Source organism: Podarcis muralis, chromosome 12 (genome assembly GCF_964188315.1).
Source record: "Podarcis muralis chromosome 12, rPodMur119.hap1.1, whole genome shotgun sequence".
In the NCBI taxonomy this organism is placed as follows: domain Eukaryota; kingdom Metazoa; phylum Chordata; class Lepidosauria; order Squamata; family Lacertidae; genus Podarcis; species Podarcis muralis.
Window position 1 is genome coordinate 31,909,903 of NC_135666.1, and position 19,383 is coordinate 31,929,285.

At 44.9% G+C, this 19,383-nt stretch overlaps 1 protein-coding gene across 1 annotated transcript in view; it reads left to right on the forward strand.

Annotated features, from left to right (window-relative positions):
* Nucleotides 1-5,522: 5,522 nt before the first annotated feature.
* SCIN (scinderin) overlaps nt 5,523-19,383 on the forward strand; it is a 46,163-nt gene continuing 32,302 nt past the window's right edge. Inside the window, 4 exon segments of the mRNA XM_028749694.2 lie at nt 5,523-5,930; nt 9,809-9,963; nt 10,798-10,959; nt 16,153-16,302. Coding sequence (XP_028605527.2) covers nt 5,729-5,930; nt 9,809-9,963; nt 10,798-10,959; nt 16,153-16,302 — 669 coding nt within the window. The 5' untranslated portion in view covers nt 5,523-5,728.

The window sequence follows — 19,383 nt, forward strand, 5'->3', positions numbered from 1 at the left end:
TTTACTTTGGGGATCCCTCTATAATCAGAGTGAGAAATATATCATTAAAAAAAAACTTTGAGCTCCTCCAAAGCTTATATGGAGGTAAGATTTATTGAGCATGCATTCTGATCTGCTTTCCCTTCTGTGACTTCTCACTAGTCATTCATTCATCCCGTGTTTCACTTTCCTAACCGTAAAAAGTTCAGGTTTCTTTAAGAAGCACATTTGTTGCACCAGGGCAAAAGAGCACTCTAATCCACCTAATTTCCAGGATGCACTTGAATCTTACCTGCAAAATACTGACAGCTTGAAGGCAGTCATAATACGTTGTCAATGATGGAGATACAATAGGAACAGAAGGCCAACTGATAGGACCATCCTGTTACTGTCAGCATGTGGCATGACAGGACCTGCGCTGAGTTTGCCACATAGCAAAAGCAGTCATCAGATGGATTGTTAGGCAATGAGTTTGCAATGCAATGTTTCCCAAGTAATTTCCAGTCTACTCTGAGCATATCTTTAGTCATTTAAAAAACAACAACCCATAATCTACTCTTGACAACTTCAGTATTTGCCTACATATGCAAGTAAAGGTAAAGGGTAAAGGGACCCCCTGACCATTAGGTCCAGTCGTGACCGACTCTGGGGTTGCGGCGCTCATCTCATTTTATTGGCCAAGGGAGCCGGCGTACAGCTTCCAGGTCATGTAGCCAGCATGACTAAGCCGCTGCTGGCAAACCAGAGCAGTGCACGAAAACACCGTTTACCTTCCCGCCGGAGTGGTACCTATTTATCTACTTGCACTTGACGTGCTTTCGAACTGCTAGGTTGGCAGGAGCAGGGACTGAGCAACGGGAGCTCACCCTGTCGCAGGGATTCAAACCGCCGACCTTCTGATTGGCAAGTCCTAGGCTCTGTGGTTTAACCCACAGCGCCACCCGCATTCTGCACATATGCAAGTAGTGGGCTTTAATTGTTTGTCTAAAGTATCTCAGGAATGCCTGAAATACAGTGTTTCTAAAAAGTAAAGTGAGCTAAGGCAACCAGGTAGTTGCTCTACAAGCTGAGAGAGTGGTGAATCAATTAAACAACCATTTCACTAAACACCAAACATAGCCTAGACCCGCTCAGCCTTGATACTTGCCACGGTTGCACCAATTGGTGTGAGACTGAAGCATTTTTTAGGGTGCAGCAGTGCTGATACACATACTGTTTTGAGGGTACCCAGGCACTTTGGTGGGACACGTAAGAGGAACCAGCCTTCCCCTTTTCTGTCACAGTCATCTAATAACTTGTAAAGAGGATGTTGTGGGGAAGTGGGGTTGTTGTTTTTTTTGCAAATGTAGCAATCAGCAATTGAGAGATCTTCAAAGCAGAGCTTCCTTTTTCTCAGAACTTAATGGCATCTATTGAGTGCTGGCACCTGGCACCGCTTTCAGGTGAGAAACTTCAGCTTGGTAAAGAAACGAAAACCTTTGAAAGTTCTGCTGCACACAAAATCCAGGGCTTTTTTTCAGCAGAAACTCGACACCTCTCAGGTGAGCGCCATTGCCATTATAAGGGAACAAGGGAGGTGTTCATGGTTAGTGCTGGCATCCTTCAGTGTGTCCATTGGAAAACAGATGTAGGTGGTCCTGGCAGTGAAAGGTGTATCCACACCTGCCTGATAATATGTTATGGTTACCAGACATTCCCATTTCCCAGGGACAGTCCCCAGATTTACAAATCTATCCCCTGACAAAATCCATCCCCGTAATGTCACCGGATTTCATTTAATGCAGGTATGTCCAAAGTCCAGCCCGGGGGCCACTTGTGGGGATTGTAACAAAAACACTTGGGGCATAATTTGAAGAAAAGAGGGCCTGGTATCTGGTGGGCAGACCAAAGCACTCGTCAGGAGAGCTATGAGATTCAGGTGAGGGTCAATCCCAGCAGGCATATAACAGGAAGAAACAGCCTGCCCAGGCCTGCCGCCTGCCCAAGACATATTGAAACTGGCACCATTGATGCAAAAATGAAAGTATGGTAGTCAGCAGTTAAAGACACCCACTTTCTCCAGCATGAAACAAACTTAGTCAGCATATGCAGCAGATGGTTGCTAAGGTCTGGCAGTGGGGGCAGGGGTCATATGGCATGCCAGTTTCACAATATTAGTAGCTAACAGAACTGGTGCAAACCAAACTGCTTATTCAACAACTTAGCATATGCGGGGGAGAACTAAACACTTATAAACAAGTATTATAAATGCTGGATTACCACAGGTAGGATGTTAGCAGTTTAGAAGGCACAAAGCAGTCTAAAAGACTCTATGTGGCGTATAGTCTAAAGAATATTACATTAAAAAAAATATTAAAACACAACCTAAAACTAGCAACCACACCCACCCTTGCAGATGGCAGGATTAAGAATCAATCATGAATGAAAGAAGCTTGTTGAAGATAAGCCTGAACGATTCCAGATCAAGAAAAACTACATTTTTGCGTTCCAGACGGATTAGCGGGTATGCAGCCTAAGTTGCTGAGTAAGCATTTTGTTCTGCATTGATATTGTTCGCTAGCAAATATTGTTAACAAGCATCTTACTTCCTTCTTTTATATCCAAATACGTAGCTTTCCGTGACCTTTGTTCCTGCAGCTCCGCCACCCTCAGCCAGCTGAAGGTCTACTTTTCTCTGTCTGTGTTTCCTACCCCTTATGCTTCAAACTGCCTCTGAGCTCACCTTCTGCGATGCCGTCTCTCGCTGTTCTTTCAGATCCTGGCTCAAAACCCACCTGTTCCATTAAGTGTTTTGTTTCAAACCAATATTGTTAGCTGCCAATATTGTCAGTCAAACTCTTCTTTGACCCCTGAACTTAGCAAGCAAAGCATCTCATCTGATTCCTAGCAAGCTGCATATGCTGTCTTAGATTCCCCCCCTTCTTTTAATACCGGAGAAAAAGTGGAGGGTTCTTTATTTTAATTGCTGAGTACAGCACTTACATTTTTGTGTCCAGTGTGCCAGTTTCATTATTGGACAGGGGTAGAAGGCACGATTTTGCTGTGGTGTGTTAGATACCTAGGGTGGCTCTTGTTCCTCTTACTGGTGAATCCCAAAGGGCTGATCTTGTGAGTCTGTTACAATAAACACACACAGGGTCCCCTGGCATTTCAAGAAGTTGGCTGTATGCCACCTGAGTTTAGGCCACCCACATCCTATTAATCTTTAGAGTGCCACAGGGCTCGGTGTGTGTGTGTGTGTGTGTGTGTGTGTGTGTGTGTGATTTTTTTCTTCTATCAGTCTCCTGTCCTTTGCTTTGGGCCAATATTTAACAGGTGCAAAAGTAAGGGGGGGGAGGATTCATTGCACTCAGAACTCTGTATGTTTTAATTGAGCACGCTGCTGAGATTGATCACACTGGGGTTGTTGGGTTTTTTTTATTATTGTAACTTGTACATCACCTTGACATGAGAGTGTGGAAGGCGATAAACTTAATTAATTTATATTAATAACCACCCTCCTCAACACCTCTCTTATCTGATCCACTCTTGCATGATGAAGCCAAAGCTGCAATCCATTCTCAAACTGATATACTATACGGTGTTGCATAATCCACTTTAGACGTATCATTCAATCAAAAGGCAGATAACAAACAAACAAACAAGATGGGAAAATAAACTGTCAGCAGCCATGTACCATTTCCTCAAGGCTGCTGATGGTCCTGGGGACACACTCTCACTTCATGTAGAGGCCTGGCTGTAATAATAATAATAATTTATTACTCATACCCCGCCCATCTGGCCGGGTGTCCCCAACCTCTGGGTAGCTCCCAACAGAATATAAAAAACACAATAAAACATCAAACATTAAAAACTTCCCTAAACAGGGCTGCCTTCACATATCTTCTAAGTCAGATAGTTCTTTATTTCCTTGACATCTAATGGGAGGGCGTTCCACAGGGCGGGCTCCACCACCGAGAAGGCCCTCTGCCTGGTTCCCTGTAACCTTACATCTTGCAGTGAGGGAAGCACCAGAAGGCCCTTGGAGCTGGACCTCAGTGTCCGGGCTGAATGATGAGAGTGGAGACGCTCCTTCAGGTAAAGCAACAAAGTGCTTTCGACATGGACTAGCTTCCCACAAAAATAATTCAACCTATAATTCCCTGCAATATACATTGTAATATGGAGCCTCAGTGAGTGAGGAAGGGCCATAGCTCAGTGGCAGAGCCTTGCATGTAAGCCCCAGGTTCAATGCCTGGTATGGCTTGGGAATATCCTCCATCAGAAACCCTGGAGAGCTACTGCCAGTCAGAGTATGCAATACTGAGCTAGATGGACCTTTGGTACACCCTATACCTTCCAAGAGGGACGCAGGTGGCGCTGTGGGTTAAACCACAAAGCCTAGGACTTGCTGATCAGAAGGTTGGCGGTTCAAATCCCTGCGACAGGGTGAGCTCCCGTTGTTCGGTCCCTGCTCCTGCCAACCTAGCAGTTCGAAAGCACATCAAAGTGCAAGTAGATAAATAGGTACCGCTCTGGCGGGAAGGTAAACGGTGTTTTTGTGTGCTGCTCTGGTTCGCCAGAAGTGGCTTAGTCATGCTGGCCACATGGACCTCAGTGTCCGGGCTGAATGATGAGAGTGGAGATGCTCCCTCGGCCAATAAAGTGAGATGAGCGCCGCAACTCCAGAGTCGGTCATGACTGGACCTAATGGTCAGGGGTCCCTTTACCTTTACCTTATACCTTCCAAGCATGTCCAAAACATATTCTTTCCCTCAGAAGATGGTAGGTACTGTAGTTTGTCAAAGGCTGCTGGGAATTGTACCTCAGTGGGGGATAAAACTACAGAGCCCGGAATTCTTTGAAAGGGGAAAATGTCCTTCAGGTTTGCTTTAATAGCATGTACACAGCCTTGTGTATAATGTATAAACAAATATGTTGACTTCCTGAATCCCTTTATCAACCTTGCCCTGCCTCTCTTCTCACACAGGAATACCACTGTACTTTTGCTCTGTCCAGCTGAATCTGGCACAACCACCAAAGGTGGCACTGCTTCACCAATGCAGCGTAAAATTTATTAAAGTGTATACATTTCTGAAACAGATAGCTGAAGGAAGAGTTTTCTCCAGTTGCAAATCCACATGGGAATCCTTTCCTCACCAGCTCCTCAAAGGCAGAGGAAAGGGAAGCACGCTCAGAGACTTAAAAACCTTATTTTTTTACATATTCAAGGAATGACGTCCCTGGCCCTTAAAACTGGAGAAAGAAATGGCCCCGACAGCTTTATATAGATTTGTAGACAGGCGTTGGCTGGAACTGCTGTAAGAATGAATCGCTTCCAAAGAGGAGAGAGAACAAGGCCGGGATTGAGAGGAGAGCTGAGCAGCACTTTGGAGGTTTTCCTGCGGTTCCTCGACGCACAAGCGGCCTTTGAGCAGCAGCAGCAGCAGCTCCTGCCCTCCGCGCGCCCTCGCCTTGCCATAGGTGCGCTTGGGGCTGGGCGCAGCGAGGCCTCTCCCGGCCGCCCCGTCGGCTCTGGGGAGAGATACAACCGCAAGACCCGCCTCTCGGGGAACTGACAGGCCTCGCCCCTTGGCTGTGCAAACGCAGCGCTCGTGCCATAAAACAGGGGAGCTGCAGCGCCGGCTTCGCAAACTCCGTCCGGCTGCGTAATTGCAAAGTGGGTTTAAAGCTCGTGCGCTTTTACGCTCAACTTTGGGCCACTTCGGGAAGGACTTCGCTGGTTGACATCGGGGCCGGAGGAGCATCGATGGCGCCCCCGGAGCTGTACCACAAAGAGTTCGCCAGTGCGGGCCACCGGGCTGGGCTGCAGATCTGGCGGATCGAGAAACTGGATCTGGTGCCGGTGCCCGAACCGCTGCACGGCAACTTCTACGTGGGCGACGCCTACTTGGTGCTGCACACTGTCAAGAGGAGCAACGCCACCTTCTACAATCTGCACTACTGGCTAGGTACGGGACAGTGGGGGGTGGATGCAGGGTAGAAGGGAGGGGGCAAAATCAGCCACCTCCTGGTCTAGCGGCACCTGTCGCTAGGCTTTAAGGGGCCACATGATGCGCTTTTGTTTTTGGGTGCTTCCCCCGCCGGTCTGGAAAAGTTCTTGTGGATGAGCCAATCTCTTCTACTCAAGAGAGTCTGACACGTTCAGGAAGGTGCCTTTTCCATATCTATATTTTCTCACGCTTTCCTCAAGGGAGCTTGGGAAAGCGGCTCCTGGTCGAAATGCGGGGTGTTCCCATTTTACCCTCACAACAACCCTGTCAGGTAGGTTAGGGTGTGAGACAGTGGCTGGCCCAAGGTGAACTTCATGAGCTTCAAATCCCAAGTGGTGATTTGAATCCTGTTCTTCCAGGCCCTCGTATGGTGCTCTAACCATTACACCATACTGTCTCTCCTTCTGTGTTGGCTCCTGACACCCCCACCTTCCTTGTTGCTGCTACACATTATTAGGAAGCTGTTTGGTATCACTGGTGCAACTTGCTCAGTTATAGACTGACAGGCATCCACTGCCCAGGGTTTCAGGCAGGAATCTTTATCAGCTTTTACCTGGGGATGCTGAGGTTTGAAACTGAGCCCCTTCGTGTGCAAAGCAGATGCGACAGTGTTCCTCTCAGCTGCCTGGGTTTGCTGTCAAAAAGTTTTGGCAGTGTTACCCAGCTGGTGCCATAATGTTTCTGCAGAATTCTGTTTCTCCTTCGGGACACAGATTATAGGATTTAAAGTACTGGTGGGGAGATGTGTGTGTGTGTGTCTTCTTTGATGCTGATTCCAGAAGATGAGTTGCAAAGGAGCTCAGCACCCGAGCTGTTTTGTAAGCAGCAGATATCTGTTGTAGGTGCTACAAAGAGGAATCTTATGGCACCGTTCAGTCTAGATTGTAAACTCCCCGCAGGCAGGGACCTGCCCTCTTGTGCCCTTTAAAGCTCTACACAAACATGTGGCTTTGTAGAAAGAATGATATTATCAACATATTTATTGTGGGTTCCCACAATGTGGCTAAATCCGGTGCCTTCCAAGGTGACATGTGCTGGAAAGGTGGAACCAGATTTGCCTCCTACAATAAATGCAAAAGAGAATCTCTTGTTACAATGAATCTGTTAGTCTTCAAGGTGACATAAGAGTTTGTTTCTTTGAAGATACTAGGAACTTGCAGGTAATGTTAATCTTGGTCTTAGGGTCCAACCCATTTAGCGTCACCTTTTCCCTGCTTTGGTCCTGCTCCATATTTAAAGAAACAGTTATGAATTAATATTTTATAATAATTATAAAAAGTATTCCTGAGCATGTACAGAGCAAATGCCTTAAGTCCCTGCATTTCTGGAACTGAGGTACGAGGCTTCTTTCCAGGAGAGATGGCAGGTTTCCCATACTGCCCTGAATGACGTTGCCTCTCTTTTTAGAAATAGTTTTTTTTTAAATAAAATAAAATAAAATAATGTTTCTATCCTGCTCTTCCTCCAAGATGTTCAGGGTGGCATACATGTTTCTCCCTCCTTATCCTCACAACAACCCTATAAAGTTGGTTAGATTGAGAGAGAATGACTGGTCCAAATAACCTAGTGAGCTTCATGGCTAAGTAGGGTTTGGAATTTGATTTAATGTTTGTACACTGTTTTTCCAACTGCAATATTGAGCTCAAAGCAGCTCACAATCATGACAAAGCACTAAAAAATAGTGGACGACATTTCCATCAAGATCATCGCATCAGAAATTGCAGTAGCGTATAAGTAACACAAAAACAAATGATGAAAGCAGAACAATTGAAAGCGATAAAACAAAATAAACATTTATTTATTACATTGATAGCCACCTTTCCTCCAAAGAGCTCTTTTCTAGATCACCTCATTCCACAGTTCCAGGTGGATGCTGCAAGGAGTAATGTGCGCATAAAATGTGGTAAACTCATTTTTCTGCAGAAAGAACCAGAGGCTATTGGCAAGGTGAGGGAGTTGGCAGTTTTGCTAATGAATTTTGCCACCCGCGGTGCTGTGTTGCCCTGTGTTTAGGTATCTCCTGTGGTTTGCAGAAGAGGCTGTGTGCAGGGCTGACAGGAGTGGGGGGAGGGTAGAAGGAGGGCCCTTTGGCCTGGGTCTCAAGCTCAAATGTTGGGCCCCTCAGATTTAGACTCTTGTCCATTTTGGAGGCATTTGATAAGCTTATGCACATAAGACCAAAATGCAACACACTTTGTCCGCTCAGAGCTGCATAGTGAATCAACGAAGAGATGTGGTTTGGCGAAACACATTTTTTGGGTTAGCTGATAATAGGTTTTGTCACATTAAAGAATCATAGAATTTGAAGGGACCCCAAGTCCAACCTCTTGCAATGCAGGAATCTCAACCAAAGCATCCCTGACAGATGGCCATCCAACCTGAGTTTAAAATGTTCATCCATATTAATTAAAAAATATTTCTGATCTGCTGGCACAAGATTGGACTGTGATGGACATGCCGTCTCAGATATGCTGATTATATAAACAAACCATTAATTATTATTTTTTGGCAGGGATGCTTTATTTGGTTTTCGTGTATCATCATTTTTTATTCTTTATTATCATGGCTAGGGGCCTAAAATGCTGGAAGTGGCCCAGGCCTCTCAGGAGAAGGTCTGGCAGTGTGTAAATCTTTTTCTGCTTGGTTTTGTGCTCAACTCATATATCCCTTGATGAAAACTCTCTATCTACATCTGCCAATTTCCACTTTGACCTGAGCTTGCACCTGAGGTTTCATGCACGCACACACACACACATGCACACAGCTTCTGTTTGGTGCGCAAAACAAAGTCCTGCACCTGAAGGTACCTTCTTTGGCTGCATGTAACGGGAAATTATTAAAGGTTATATTTGTGATTAAAGATTATATTTTGAAGTTGCGAATTACCAGTACTTCTGAAGTACAGACAAGAGCATCAAATGGGGCTTTGATTTGGATTTGCCTGGACTCAGCCATGTAGAAACGCTGACATCAAGAGTGTTACGCAGCATTCAATTCAGTAGGACCCCAGCTAGATAGAGTTCAGCTTGGACTCAGCCATGAAGCTCAGAGGGCGACCCTGGACCTGTCACTAGGCTTTAGCTTCATCTGTCTCACAGGGCTCCTGCGACAAGAGGAAGAGGAAAATCAAGTAGAGCACCATGAGCTCCTTGGAAGAAAAGCGAAAATAAATAAATAAATAAATAAATAAATAGTAAAGGTAAAGGGAACTCTGACCATTAGGTCTAGTCGTGGCCGACTCTGGGGTTGCAGTGCTCATCTCGCTTTACTGGCCGAGGGAGCTGGCGTACAGCTTCCGGGTCATGTAGCCAGCATGACTAAGCCTCTTCTGGTGAACCATAGCAGCGCACGGAAACGCCGTTTACCTTCCCGCTGGAGAGGTACCTATTTATCTACTTGCACTTTGACGTGCTTTCGAACTGCTAGGTTGGCAGGAGCAGGGACCGAGCAACAGGAGCTCACCCCGTCGCTGGGATTTGAACCGCCGACCTTCTGATCTGCAAGTCCTAGGCTCTGTGGTTTAACCCACAGTGCCACCCGCGTCCCTATTAAATAAATAGACATATGTCAAAACTGCACTCTTTGGAACCTGGTCAATGTATGTGGAGGACATCATTGCTGGCCTCAGCAAACCGGACTACCCAAAGTTCCTTAGGAGGAACACATGGCATCTAAAATAATTTAACTGTATTGTACAGGCAGGCATTTAATCTGTAATAGTTTGCCTTTCTTTGCTATTTTTGCTCCTCTAAATATTCTTATTTTAGGAAAATACTTTAGGGAAATTACTTTAGGAAACCGAGAATATTATTAAGAACATTCCTGTCTGGTTTTAGGAAAAGAGTGCAGTCAGGATGAAAGTACTGCAGCAGCCATCTTTACGGTTCAGATGGATGATTATCTTGGAGGAAAGCCTGTTCAGCATCGGGAAATCCAGGGATATGAGTCTACTCAATTCGTTGGATATTTCAAAGGTGGCATAAAGTATAAGGTACGTAATAGTGTGATTGCGTGATGTGTCTACAATAATTGGAACCTTTGAAAAGGGAACTAAAAAGAAGTTACAGTTCCGACTCGGTGTTAAAGCAGAACTTGAAGCAAACAATAGTCTCTAAGTGGTTTACAAAGATACGATACAAAAAATCAAAATCAATTAAGGCTATAAAATCACACATCAATTAAAATGCATGCTGGAATATTTTTATTTTTTTTAAAGGCTTCAATAAGTGGCAGAAGTTCAATAGGGCAGCCCCATGTAGTCTATGTCCCACCAGTCGGCAGTTTATTTCCTGGGGTAAAATCCTAAAAAGAGCTCAACAACTTTGGGGTAAAATCATAAAAATGCTTAACAACTTCGATCCTAAAAAAAGTAAAAAAAAGGTCAACAACCTTGGTTGGCCCCCATGGCCCTTCACTTCATCAAATCTGGCCCTCTTTGAAAAAAGTTTGGACACCACTAAGGTTACTTATGTATAGATCCTCTTGGCCCAACTATCCCTGTCGAAAAATGGCTGCTGTTGATGATGTATCAGCTATAGCTGGTAAAAGGCACTGAGGCCACCTGATTTTTCAGTGACAAAGATAGATCCAGGTACAGCCTCAAACTTCAAACTTGTCCTTTCCAAGGAAGTGCAAGCCCATCCAGAAGAAGCAACTGGTCTGTCTCCTTGACCACCTTCTCAGGTTTCAAATTCAGTTTTCTGTGTTAGTGCAAATCTGGTTAGGTGTGATGTATGATCTACTTCTGTATGTGTATATGTGTACTAGGCCCTTATATACTCCATCACAGAAACCAACTAACCCTAAGTTGCTTCACTTTATTTAGGCAGGTGGTGTTGCCTCGGGCTTTAATCATGTGGTCACCAATGACCTCAGCGCAAGAAGACTTCTGCATATCAAAGGCCGGAGAGTGATTCGAGCCACCGAAGTTCCTCTTAGCTGGGACAGTTTCAACAAAGGAGACTGCTTCATTGTTGACCTTGGAACGGTAAGTGGTCAAGGAATGAAGTTTTCCAAAGCAACAAAATCTCCTACAAAAACTGCCATATAATTAAGTCTGAGCCCCAAACCAAGATCTTCTCTATACATTACAAACACTTCCTCTGCAATATTAGACTCAAAATAACTTGTGTCGCAAGCACTGGTGGTTTGCTGCTGACCACATCCCTTGAAGCATTTAAGCAGATAAAAGACCAACAGGAAACAATATTTTCTAGAATTTGTCATGCTCTAAAATGGCCCCAGCAAAGCTTGGTTAAAAAGGAATAAAGGTAAAGGGACCCCTGACCATTAGGTCCAATCGTGACCGACTCTGGGGTTGCAGCGCTCATCTTGCTTTATTGGCCGAGGGAGCCGGCGTACAGCTTCCGGGTCATGTGGCCAGCATGACTAAGCTGCTTCTGGCAAACCAGAGCAGCGCATGGAAGCGCTGTTTACCTTCCCGCGGGAGCGGTACCTATTTACCTACTTGCACTTTGACATGCTTTCGAACTGCTAGGTTGGCAGGAGCAGGGACCGAGCAACGGGAGCTCACCCCGTCTTGGGGATTCGAACCGCCGACCTTCCGATCGGCAAGTCCTAGGCTCTGTGGTTTAACCCACAGCGCCACCCGCGTCCCTTTAAAAAGGAATTCCTTTATCTTAATGTAGTTCTGATTCAAAGACAGAAACAACCATATGTAAGAAGCATTGAAAAAAGCCAGGATTTCTCAAGATTGGAATCAGATTTGCTATTTCCCTTCATCTTGTTTACTCCCCTCGTGTGGTCAAAATATTAAATTTGACTTAGGGCAGTGGCATGAGACCTGGTTAAGGATGTAGTATTCATTATCAGGTGGTCAATATCGGACCCGGGCTGAATGTTCACGATTTATCATTACAAAGAACTGAGAATAAGCAGCCCATTGTGAAAGGTTAGAGAGAATGCAGAAGGAAGATGCTGTGAGCTAAAAGCAGGGGTGGGGGGAACTATGGCTTTCCTGTTGTTGTTGAAGTTCAAATCCCATCATTTCTAACCATGCTGGCTGGGGCTGATGGGAGTGGGAGTCCAGTAATATTTGGAGGGCCACAGATCCCCCACGCTCGATCTAGAGTTTTGAAGGAAAGACTTGCTTTTTTTCTGAATAAGAATATTGCAGAATAAACATATTTAGGTCCATAATTACAGTTGGGTCACTTCAGAATGTTGCTTTTGTGTGTGTTGAAAGGTCATTCAGCTCTTTTGTGCTGCTGTCCTTCTGAGGAATTTTGGGATCACAGTGATACAATTTATTAGACTTTGTGGCAGATTATTTTGAGGGTGTGGCGAGGAAACACACAACAACCTTCAAATCTTGTTGATTTACTTTTGTAACCAGATAAGGTATATGGATTGCAAACACAGCTTCCATGGAGCCATGGTGTTTGCCCATGCAGTATATTTTCATACGTTATTTGCATATATATTTTTAAAAAAAATGCTTTGAGCTTTGTTTTCTGTTTCTTGACTAAGCCAAGAGATGTTGAGATTTTCTCATTTCATATCCCTACGTGGTTGTGCATCTGGTTGGCATTTACTGTACATGAAGCAAGAACTGGAAATTCAGGTGCCTTACTAAACAATTAATCTGATTAATTTGGCAAGCCTTCCATAGCAAATGCACACTAGCGTTGCTAAATGAGAATATTCTGCTACGTTCGCATAACCGTTTGTACTGGCCACCAATAAACATTGCACAACTAAGATAATGAAAATGCAGAATACTTCGTAAAATCAGCAATGAGATGCTATTAGCTGCAGCCGAAAGAACATTTCTCTAGAAGGCAATATGTGCTTTGAAACAACTTGGACCTGCAATAAAATGCTGCAGAGTAAAAGTGCTTTCTGTCAGGGTTCCAGCCAGCTCTTCCAGGAAACTCTATTTTACCCTCCTCACGTATTCCTCCAGCAGTGAATCTGCAATCTGTGCCTACCAAATGCAGTCACTTTGCATTGGGTCTTCCCCAGCTTAGAGTTTTAAAAATAACTTTTTTTGTACTTCTCGGGGTCTCCTCAACCCTACTCATACTTCCGTCTTGTGTGTGGGTTATTCCATTTTGGCTACATAAGAATCCACACGTACAGAATGAGTTCACTGTTAATGTACAGAATTGTGCAATGAACACTTTGAAACATCCCAATTGCTGTTTCTTCTTTTTGTTTCCTTAATAACCCCATGTCCTTTTATTTAGTTTATGTGTGTGTGAGGAAACAAAAAAAGAGGTTTTCATTATCAGTTCAGAGGTTGTGCTGGTGACACGTGCTTGTCTGTCTAAATATTGTTCTGGGGTGCCTTTCAACACTCAAAAATGATGTTAATAGGCGAATTAGATTTCTCACTTGACTGTATTGCCACTACCTCATTTCCAGGCCAATAAGGATTCCTTACTGTGTGAATGATAATACACATAAACACAAGGGTTAAACAGATCATGTAACTGGGAACAGGCATCCAGACCACAAAAGGAAAAAAAGGATAAAATTCAGTTTTATTAAATGATAAAACAAGGCCCCAGTATGATAAATATGCCACAAGGCTGCAACCACAGCAGGGGATAAAAACGACTGAATGCCCTACCATGAGTTGTCAGGGAGATAAAGAATTACACAACTTTTAGAAAACATCTGAAGGCAGCCCTGTTCAGGGAAGTTTTTCATGTCTGACATTTTATTATTTTTTATATTTTGCTGGAAGCCGCCCAGTGTGGGTGGGGTATAAATTATTGTTGTTATTATTATTATTATTATTATTATTATTATTATTATTATTATTATTAATTATATATACACCCCTCCTGCTATGTAGCTAGCTAGGCATCTACTCCCCTCCATGCTTGTGCCCTGAACTGGACCACTGATGCAACAGCATGACCACACTTCTTCCCAAACTCAAATTCCCTCACCTGACGGGGCTCATGCAAGTAGCCGGCATCTTCCGCCTTTGCACCTGGTGCAAAGGGCCCCTCCTTGACCTTGGAGACATTGGACTGAGGAGATCCTAATGGCCCAACTCTCTCATGGACCGGCTCTTTCTCCTCTTCCTGCCCTCCCTGCAACTCTTCCCCTGTCTCTGACAGCCCTGACTTTCCTTCTTCCCCAAGCCCTGACTCCTGCCTTCTGCACAAATCACTGGCCCCAAGATCCTCCACCCCCCTTGCCTCCTCACATGCCCCTCAGAGTCCTGCCTGTCTCTGATAACAACAGCAGTCCTCACCCCTTTCAGCTGAGCCGCATGTTTATGTGCCCAACGCCTGATGATGCAGGATGTGGCTTGGCGAAAACCGACTTGTCGGTCAAATAGGGAGGTGATTTGCATTAGATGTTGCTGCCTAGGAATCTGGAATGTTTATCTACTCTTGCTTTTCTGAAAGTTTCGAAACCTTTCACAGCTGGGACTCTGAAAGGCTTTCAGATACTCGGCTTTTATTAAAATTGTAAAGAGTTGTGTCAGACCTCACCAATTGGGACCCATTCACAGCAGGCAGGGGAATTAATAGCTGTCTTGACTTTAGGCACATGCCAAGTGCTTTTACAGTGGTACCTCGGGTTAAGAACGTAATTCGTTCAGGAGGTCCATTCTTAACCTGAAACTGTTCTTAACCTGAGGTACCACTTTAGCTAATGGGGCCTCCCGCTGCTGCCACGTAATTTCTGTTCTCATCCTGAAGCAAAGTTCTTAACCTGAGGTACTATTTCTGGGTTAGTGGAGTCTGTAACCTGAAGCGTCTGTAACCCGAGGTACCACTGTAGTAGCATTTTTGGAATATGAATCAGAATTCAAAATTGTGAATTGTGAATAGTGAAGCTGTTTGATCTAGAAAGTAGGCGTGGGCTTAGTTTCATTTAGTACTCCTTTCACTGGTAAGTAGAAAACGCTGTATTCTTGGGTGTGTGCTCAGAATGGATTCATTATATGCCAAAACGCCTGTGGACTGAGGAGCAAGACGTTTATTAATGGAGATAAATTTTAGGCAAAGCACATAAACTAGGAACTGTAGTTCTTTTAGAGTCCTCTTATTCCACCTTTCTGTTTTTCTACTTTCAGGCTACCCAAATCTGTTCATTCCATGCGATTCTGTTGTGAAATTATTTGCAGCTTGTCTTTGAATTAAAGCTTCTGCTTCCATACAAGCTTATTTGGATGAGTTTGCTGGATTTATTTATTCAGTCAGCTTGTTAGCTGTCCTTTAGCATAATCTCCCAGGGCGGTGAACAATTAAAAGAATGAAATGAAACAATCAAAATGCAGCAATCAAAGCCACAGTGACAGCAATTAAGAAGAGCCAGCTGTGAACTGTGAAACAATAATTAAGAAAACAGAAATGACTGGCTAAACCAACGGCTGGGATGCCAGGGCAAATCAAAGAAGCCTTCATCTTTGGCAGCCAAGGGATCACTAGGCAGGGCTGGCATCAAGGGCTGACATGAGTTGCCTTCACACCAAGTACTTACAAAGCACTGTGATGCCACTTTAAGCAGTCATAGCTTCCCCCAATAATTCTGGGAGCTGTAATTCATTAAGGGCTCCGAAAACTGTTAGGAGACCCCTATTCTCCACACGGAGCTACAATTCCCAGATTGGTTCCACAGTCAACCCCTCTTCATAAGGAACTCTGGGAACCTATAGCAACCAGCTATAGTGTCAAAGAACCATTCTTGCTAGTCCTTAATAGAAACAGTTATGAATCATTCTGCCATATAGACGCAACTGATCTGTATACTAATCTGTAGACACAGTTGTAGCTTTGTGATGCCACAATGAATAAACCATGGTTTATTGTGTAAGGAATGAACTTAGGTAAGGCTTGTGGTTATTGGTTTCCCCTCTCATGGGTTATGGTGTTGGTTTGTTTCAATAAACTGTAGTTAAGATCAACCATAGATTAGGGTGTGGACATGATTCTAAACTCCTCACAGCCATCCTAGAAAAACAGAGGAACAAAGTGGGGAGCAGGTAAGCTCTAGGCTTGCCTTAGACTTGGTCCCATAACAGTAAACCAAAATTTACTTAACATCCAGGTACAGTCAGTATTAACAAATATCTGCAGCTGCGTTGCAACAGAGAATTTGGAATTGTAATGATGCTGGAACGTTGCACGCTATCCATGTGAAACTTTCCCCTGAATAATTCTGCTGACTGATGAGATCTCTTGTTTTGTTCTAGGAGATCTACCAGTGGTGTGGCTCTACATGCAATAAATTTGAGCGCCTGAAAGCTACGCAGGTTGCTGTGGGCATTCGGGACAATGAACGGAACGGAAGAGCCCAGTTGATTGCTGTGGATGAAGGAAGTGAGCCAAAAGAACTCCTAAAGGTATTGTATATTCACTTGGTGGTGAAACCGCCACCCCCCACCCCCCACTCCATTAGCTGTGTTGTTTATCTGGCCAGTCACCCTGCCTCAGGCTATGGCTCGAGATACCATGAAGTAGACAGAACGGGGCTTGCCTATTGCATACATGGGGAACCAGAGTTCAGTGATGGACCACATGCACTGATGGACCACATGGAGTGTGTGCTGAAGATCCCAGGTTCAGTCTCTGGCATCTCCAGGAAAGAGCCTGAAACCTTGGAGTGCCATTGCCAGCAAACATGGCAGCTCGCCACTTGTGGCCTGGACCCAGGTCACATTATGAGCTATTAACCTACATGGTAATAAATGGTTAATGAATGATATTTTTAAGTTGCATTCTCCATCGGTTTCTAATGGAAAATAAGTTAGCAATTAATTACAGTGGTGCCCTGCAAGACGAAATTAATTCGTTCCGCAATTTTTGTCGTCTAGCGAATTTTTCGTCTTGCGAAGCACGAAATCCCATAGGAATGCATTGAAAATCAATTAATGCGTTCCTATGGTCAAAAAAAGTCCAAACAAAGCCAAATTTGGTACAACAACAGTTTATTAACTGCTCTTTAAAGTCACACATACTGTAAAGAGCAGTTCAAAAATTGAAGGGAAAATAAATTAACTTTATAAACAAAACATGTCTTTGTTTTTAGACAAAGAAAACAAAGTCGCGAGACGTTTTCGTCTTGCGAAGCAAGCCCATAGGGGAAATTCGTCTTGCGAGGCAAATCGAAAACGGAAAAACCTTTCGTCTAGCGAGTTTTTTGTCTTGCGAGGCATTCGTCTTGTGAGGTACCACTGTATAGTAGTGCTAGAACCCTTAATTATTTTTGGAGTCGGTAAGCTTCACAACTGTTTGGAACATTAATATTGGTTTGGGGTAGTGTTCCTCTTAAATCCGCATGGGGAAACCAATGGAGTGTGCATGAGAGCACCATTGCTGATATTTGCGTCTCTGCTTTGTCGTGCCGATTGTGGCTTGAGCAACCGAGTATGACAGATGTTGTGCCTCGAGGCATGTTGGCCATGCATGATTCATGGATGCCTGGGCTGGTGAGGGGGGAGGAAGAGGGCCATAGTTGAGCACAGCCTGTAATTTTTGCTGAAGGAAGAAAGGCCCGTTGCCATTTTCAAAGCTACTTTCTTTTAGCTCCGCTTCCTACCATTTAACTGGTGCCGGTGCTAAAACAACGTGGCAGAGGAGCAGCACATCATGAGAGCCTTGCTGGATCTCGCCCAACGTTCTGTTCTCGCAGTGGCCAACCAGAAGCTTCTGGGAATCCTGCAAGCAAGACCTGCTTGCAGCAACGCTTGCTCCACTTGCGATTCCATGCAACAGGCATTCAGAGGCTTGTTGCTTCTGCTTTTTACAGTTGAGGTAGTACAAGTTCCCTCTAGTGTGAATCAGGCGTTCCACATGAACAGCTGATGATATGAGGGCCTGGTTGATGTGGGAGGATTGGAGATCATCTGCAGGGAGACATGGAGGGGTGTGCATTCTTCCAGCACCACCACTGCCTGAATATATGAGCCAGGGTATTAGAATCATAGAATTCTAGAGTTAGAAGGGACCCTGAGGATCATCTAGTCCAGCCCTCTGCAATGCAGAGCTATGCAGCTGTCCCATACGGGGATTGAACCTGCAACCTTGGTGTTATCAGCATCACGCTCTAACCAACTCAGTGGCGTAGGAAGGGTGTGTGTGGTGGGTGTGGGCGCCCCGGGTGTCATCACTGAGGGGGTGACAAAATGGCAAAAATATGTGTTTTTAAAATAATTTTTTTAAAATTGGGCACACAACACTTTTTAAAAATATCTCCTGCACCCACCGCACCCCCCTTCCTATGCCACTGGTAGCTAGGTGAGGCAGGGGGCACTGGGCGCCACACGGCGGGGCCTGCAGCGTGCCTGAGCCAGGTTCACTCCTGAGGGGGAGGTGGACTGCTTGCAAGGTCCACGCTGCTTTTTCGAGCAGCGTGGGGCTTGTGTCTGCCCACCGCCTCAGCAACCCTACAGCTGAGGGGGAGGCTGCAGAGAGGCTCCATACAGCTCCTCCTGCCATGGCTTGCCCTGCCCCCATGGGCAACTCACTTTACTCCTGGCTGCAGGATATGTGCACCGCACCAGGCACCCGAGCGGCTAGCTACGCCACTGAAACAACTGAGCTATCCAGGCTCCATTAGTTCATAGGTGGGAAACCTCAGGCCCAGGGGTTCATGCAGCCCTCCATGCATCTCTCTCTCTCTGTGACCCTTGACACTCTCCTCAGGCCACACCCCACACCTTTTCTCCTCAGGCCACACCTCTCAGCAGCCTTGCTTCACACCCTCCTCAAGGGCCTTTGCCCAGCTGGGATGTGACCTTGATGCCTGGTAATGATTCTTGCTTGCCTGGGTGCCGGATGTGTGGAAACTAGCCTATAAGAGTAAAATCTGCATTCGTTTATCTGTCCACTTTTGCCTCTAGGTCTCCTCCCCACCACTGGCAAGTGTCCCCTGGAAGCCAACACAGCCCTCAGATTGCATAAGGCTCCCCACCCCTTTGGTATAGTCGCCGAAGGAATCTTCCAAGCTATTTACTAGCATAGACTGGCAGAATTCCATCTAAGTTAGTACACTCCTTTTTACAGCTGCAAAGACCTTGAAGCTGTGAACGTAACATTGCATGAGTACAATCCGCTCTCAGTTTATTTTTTAGGAGGTGGACTCTCCAGGACAGAATAAAAAAAGGGGTATTCCCTCTTCCCAGTGATTTCATATAAAGTTTTCATCTGTGTTAACCGGCCACGTGTTTAAAATATGGGGTGTTTTCCTCTGTCCTTTTCTTTGGAAAAAGGTCTGTACCCTTTAAGCAGTTAAAAAAAAACAACCCATGCTGGCATCCTTCCAAAGTCACTGGGAACTTCCTTATAGACTCCATTCAGCCATAAAGGTCAAACAGCACATTTCCCTAGTTAACTTCTAGATAAGATCACAGATCATTCAGGCAGATGGGCATGGAGTAACTAAAAAGGCACATGTCAAACATAAATGTATGACAGAATATGTC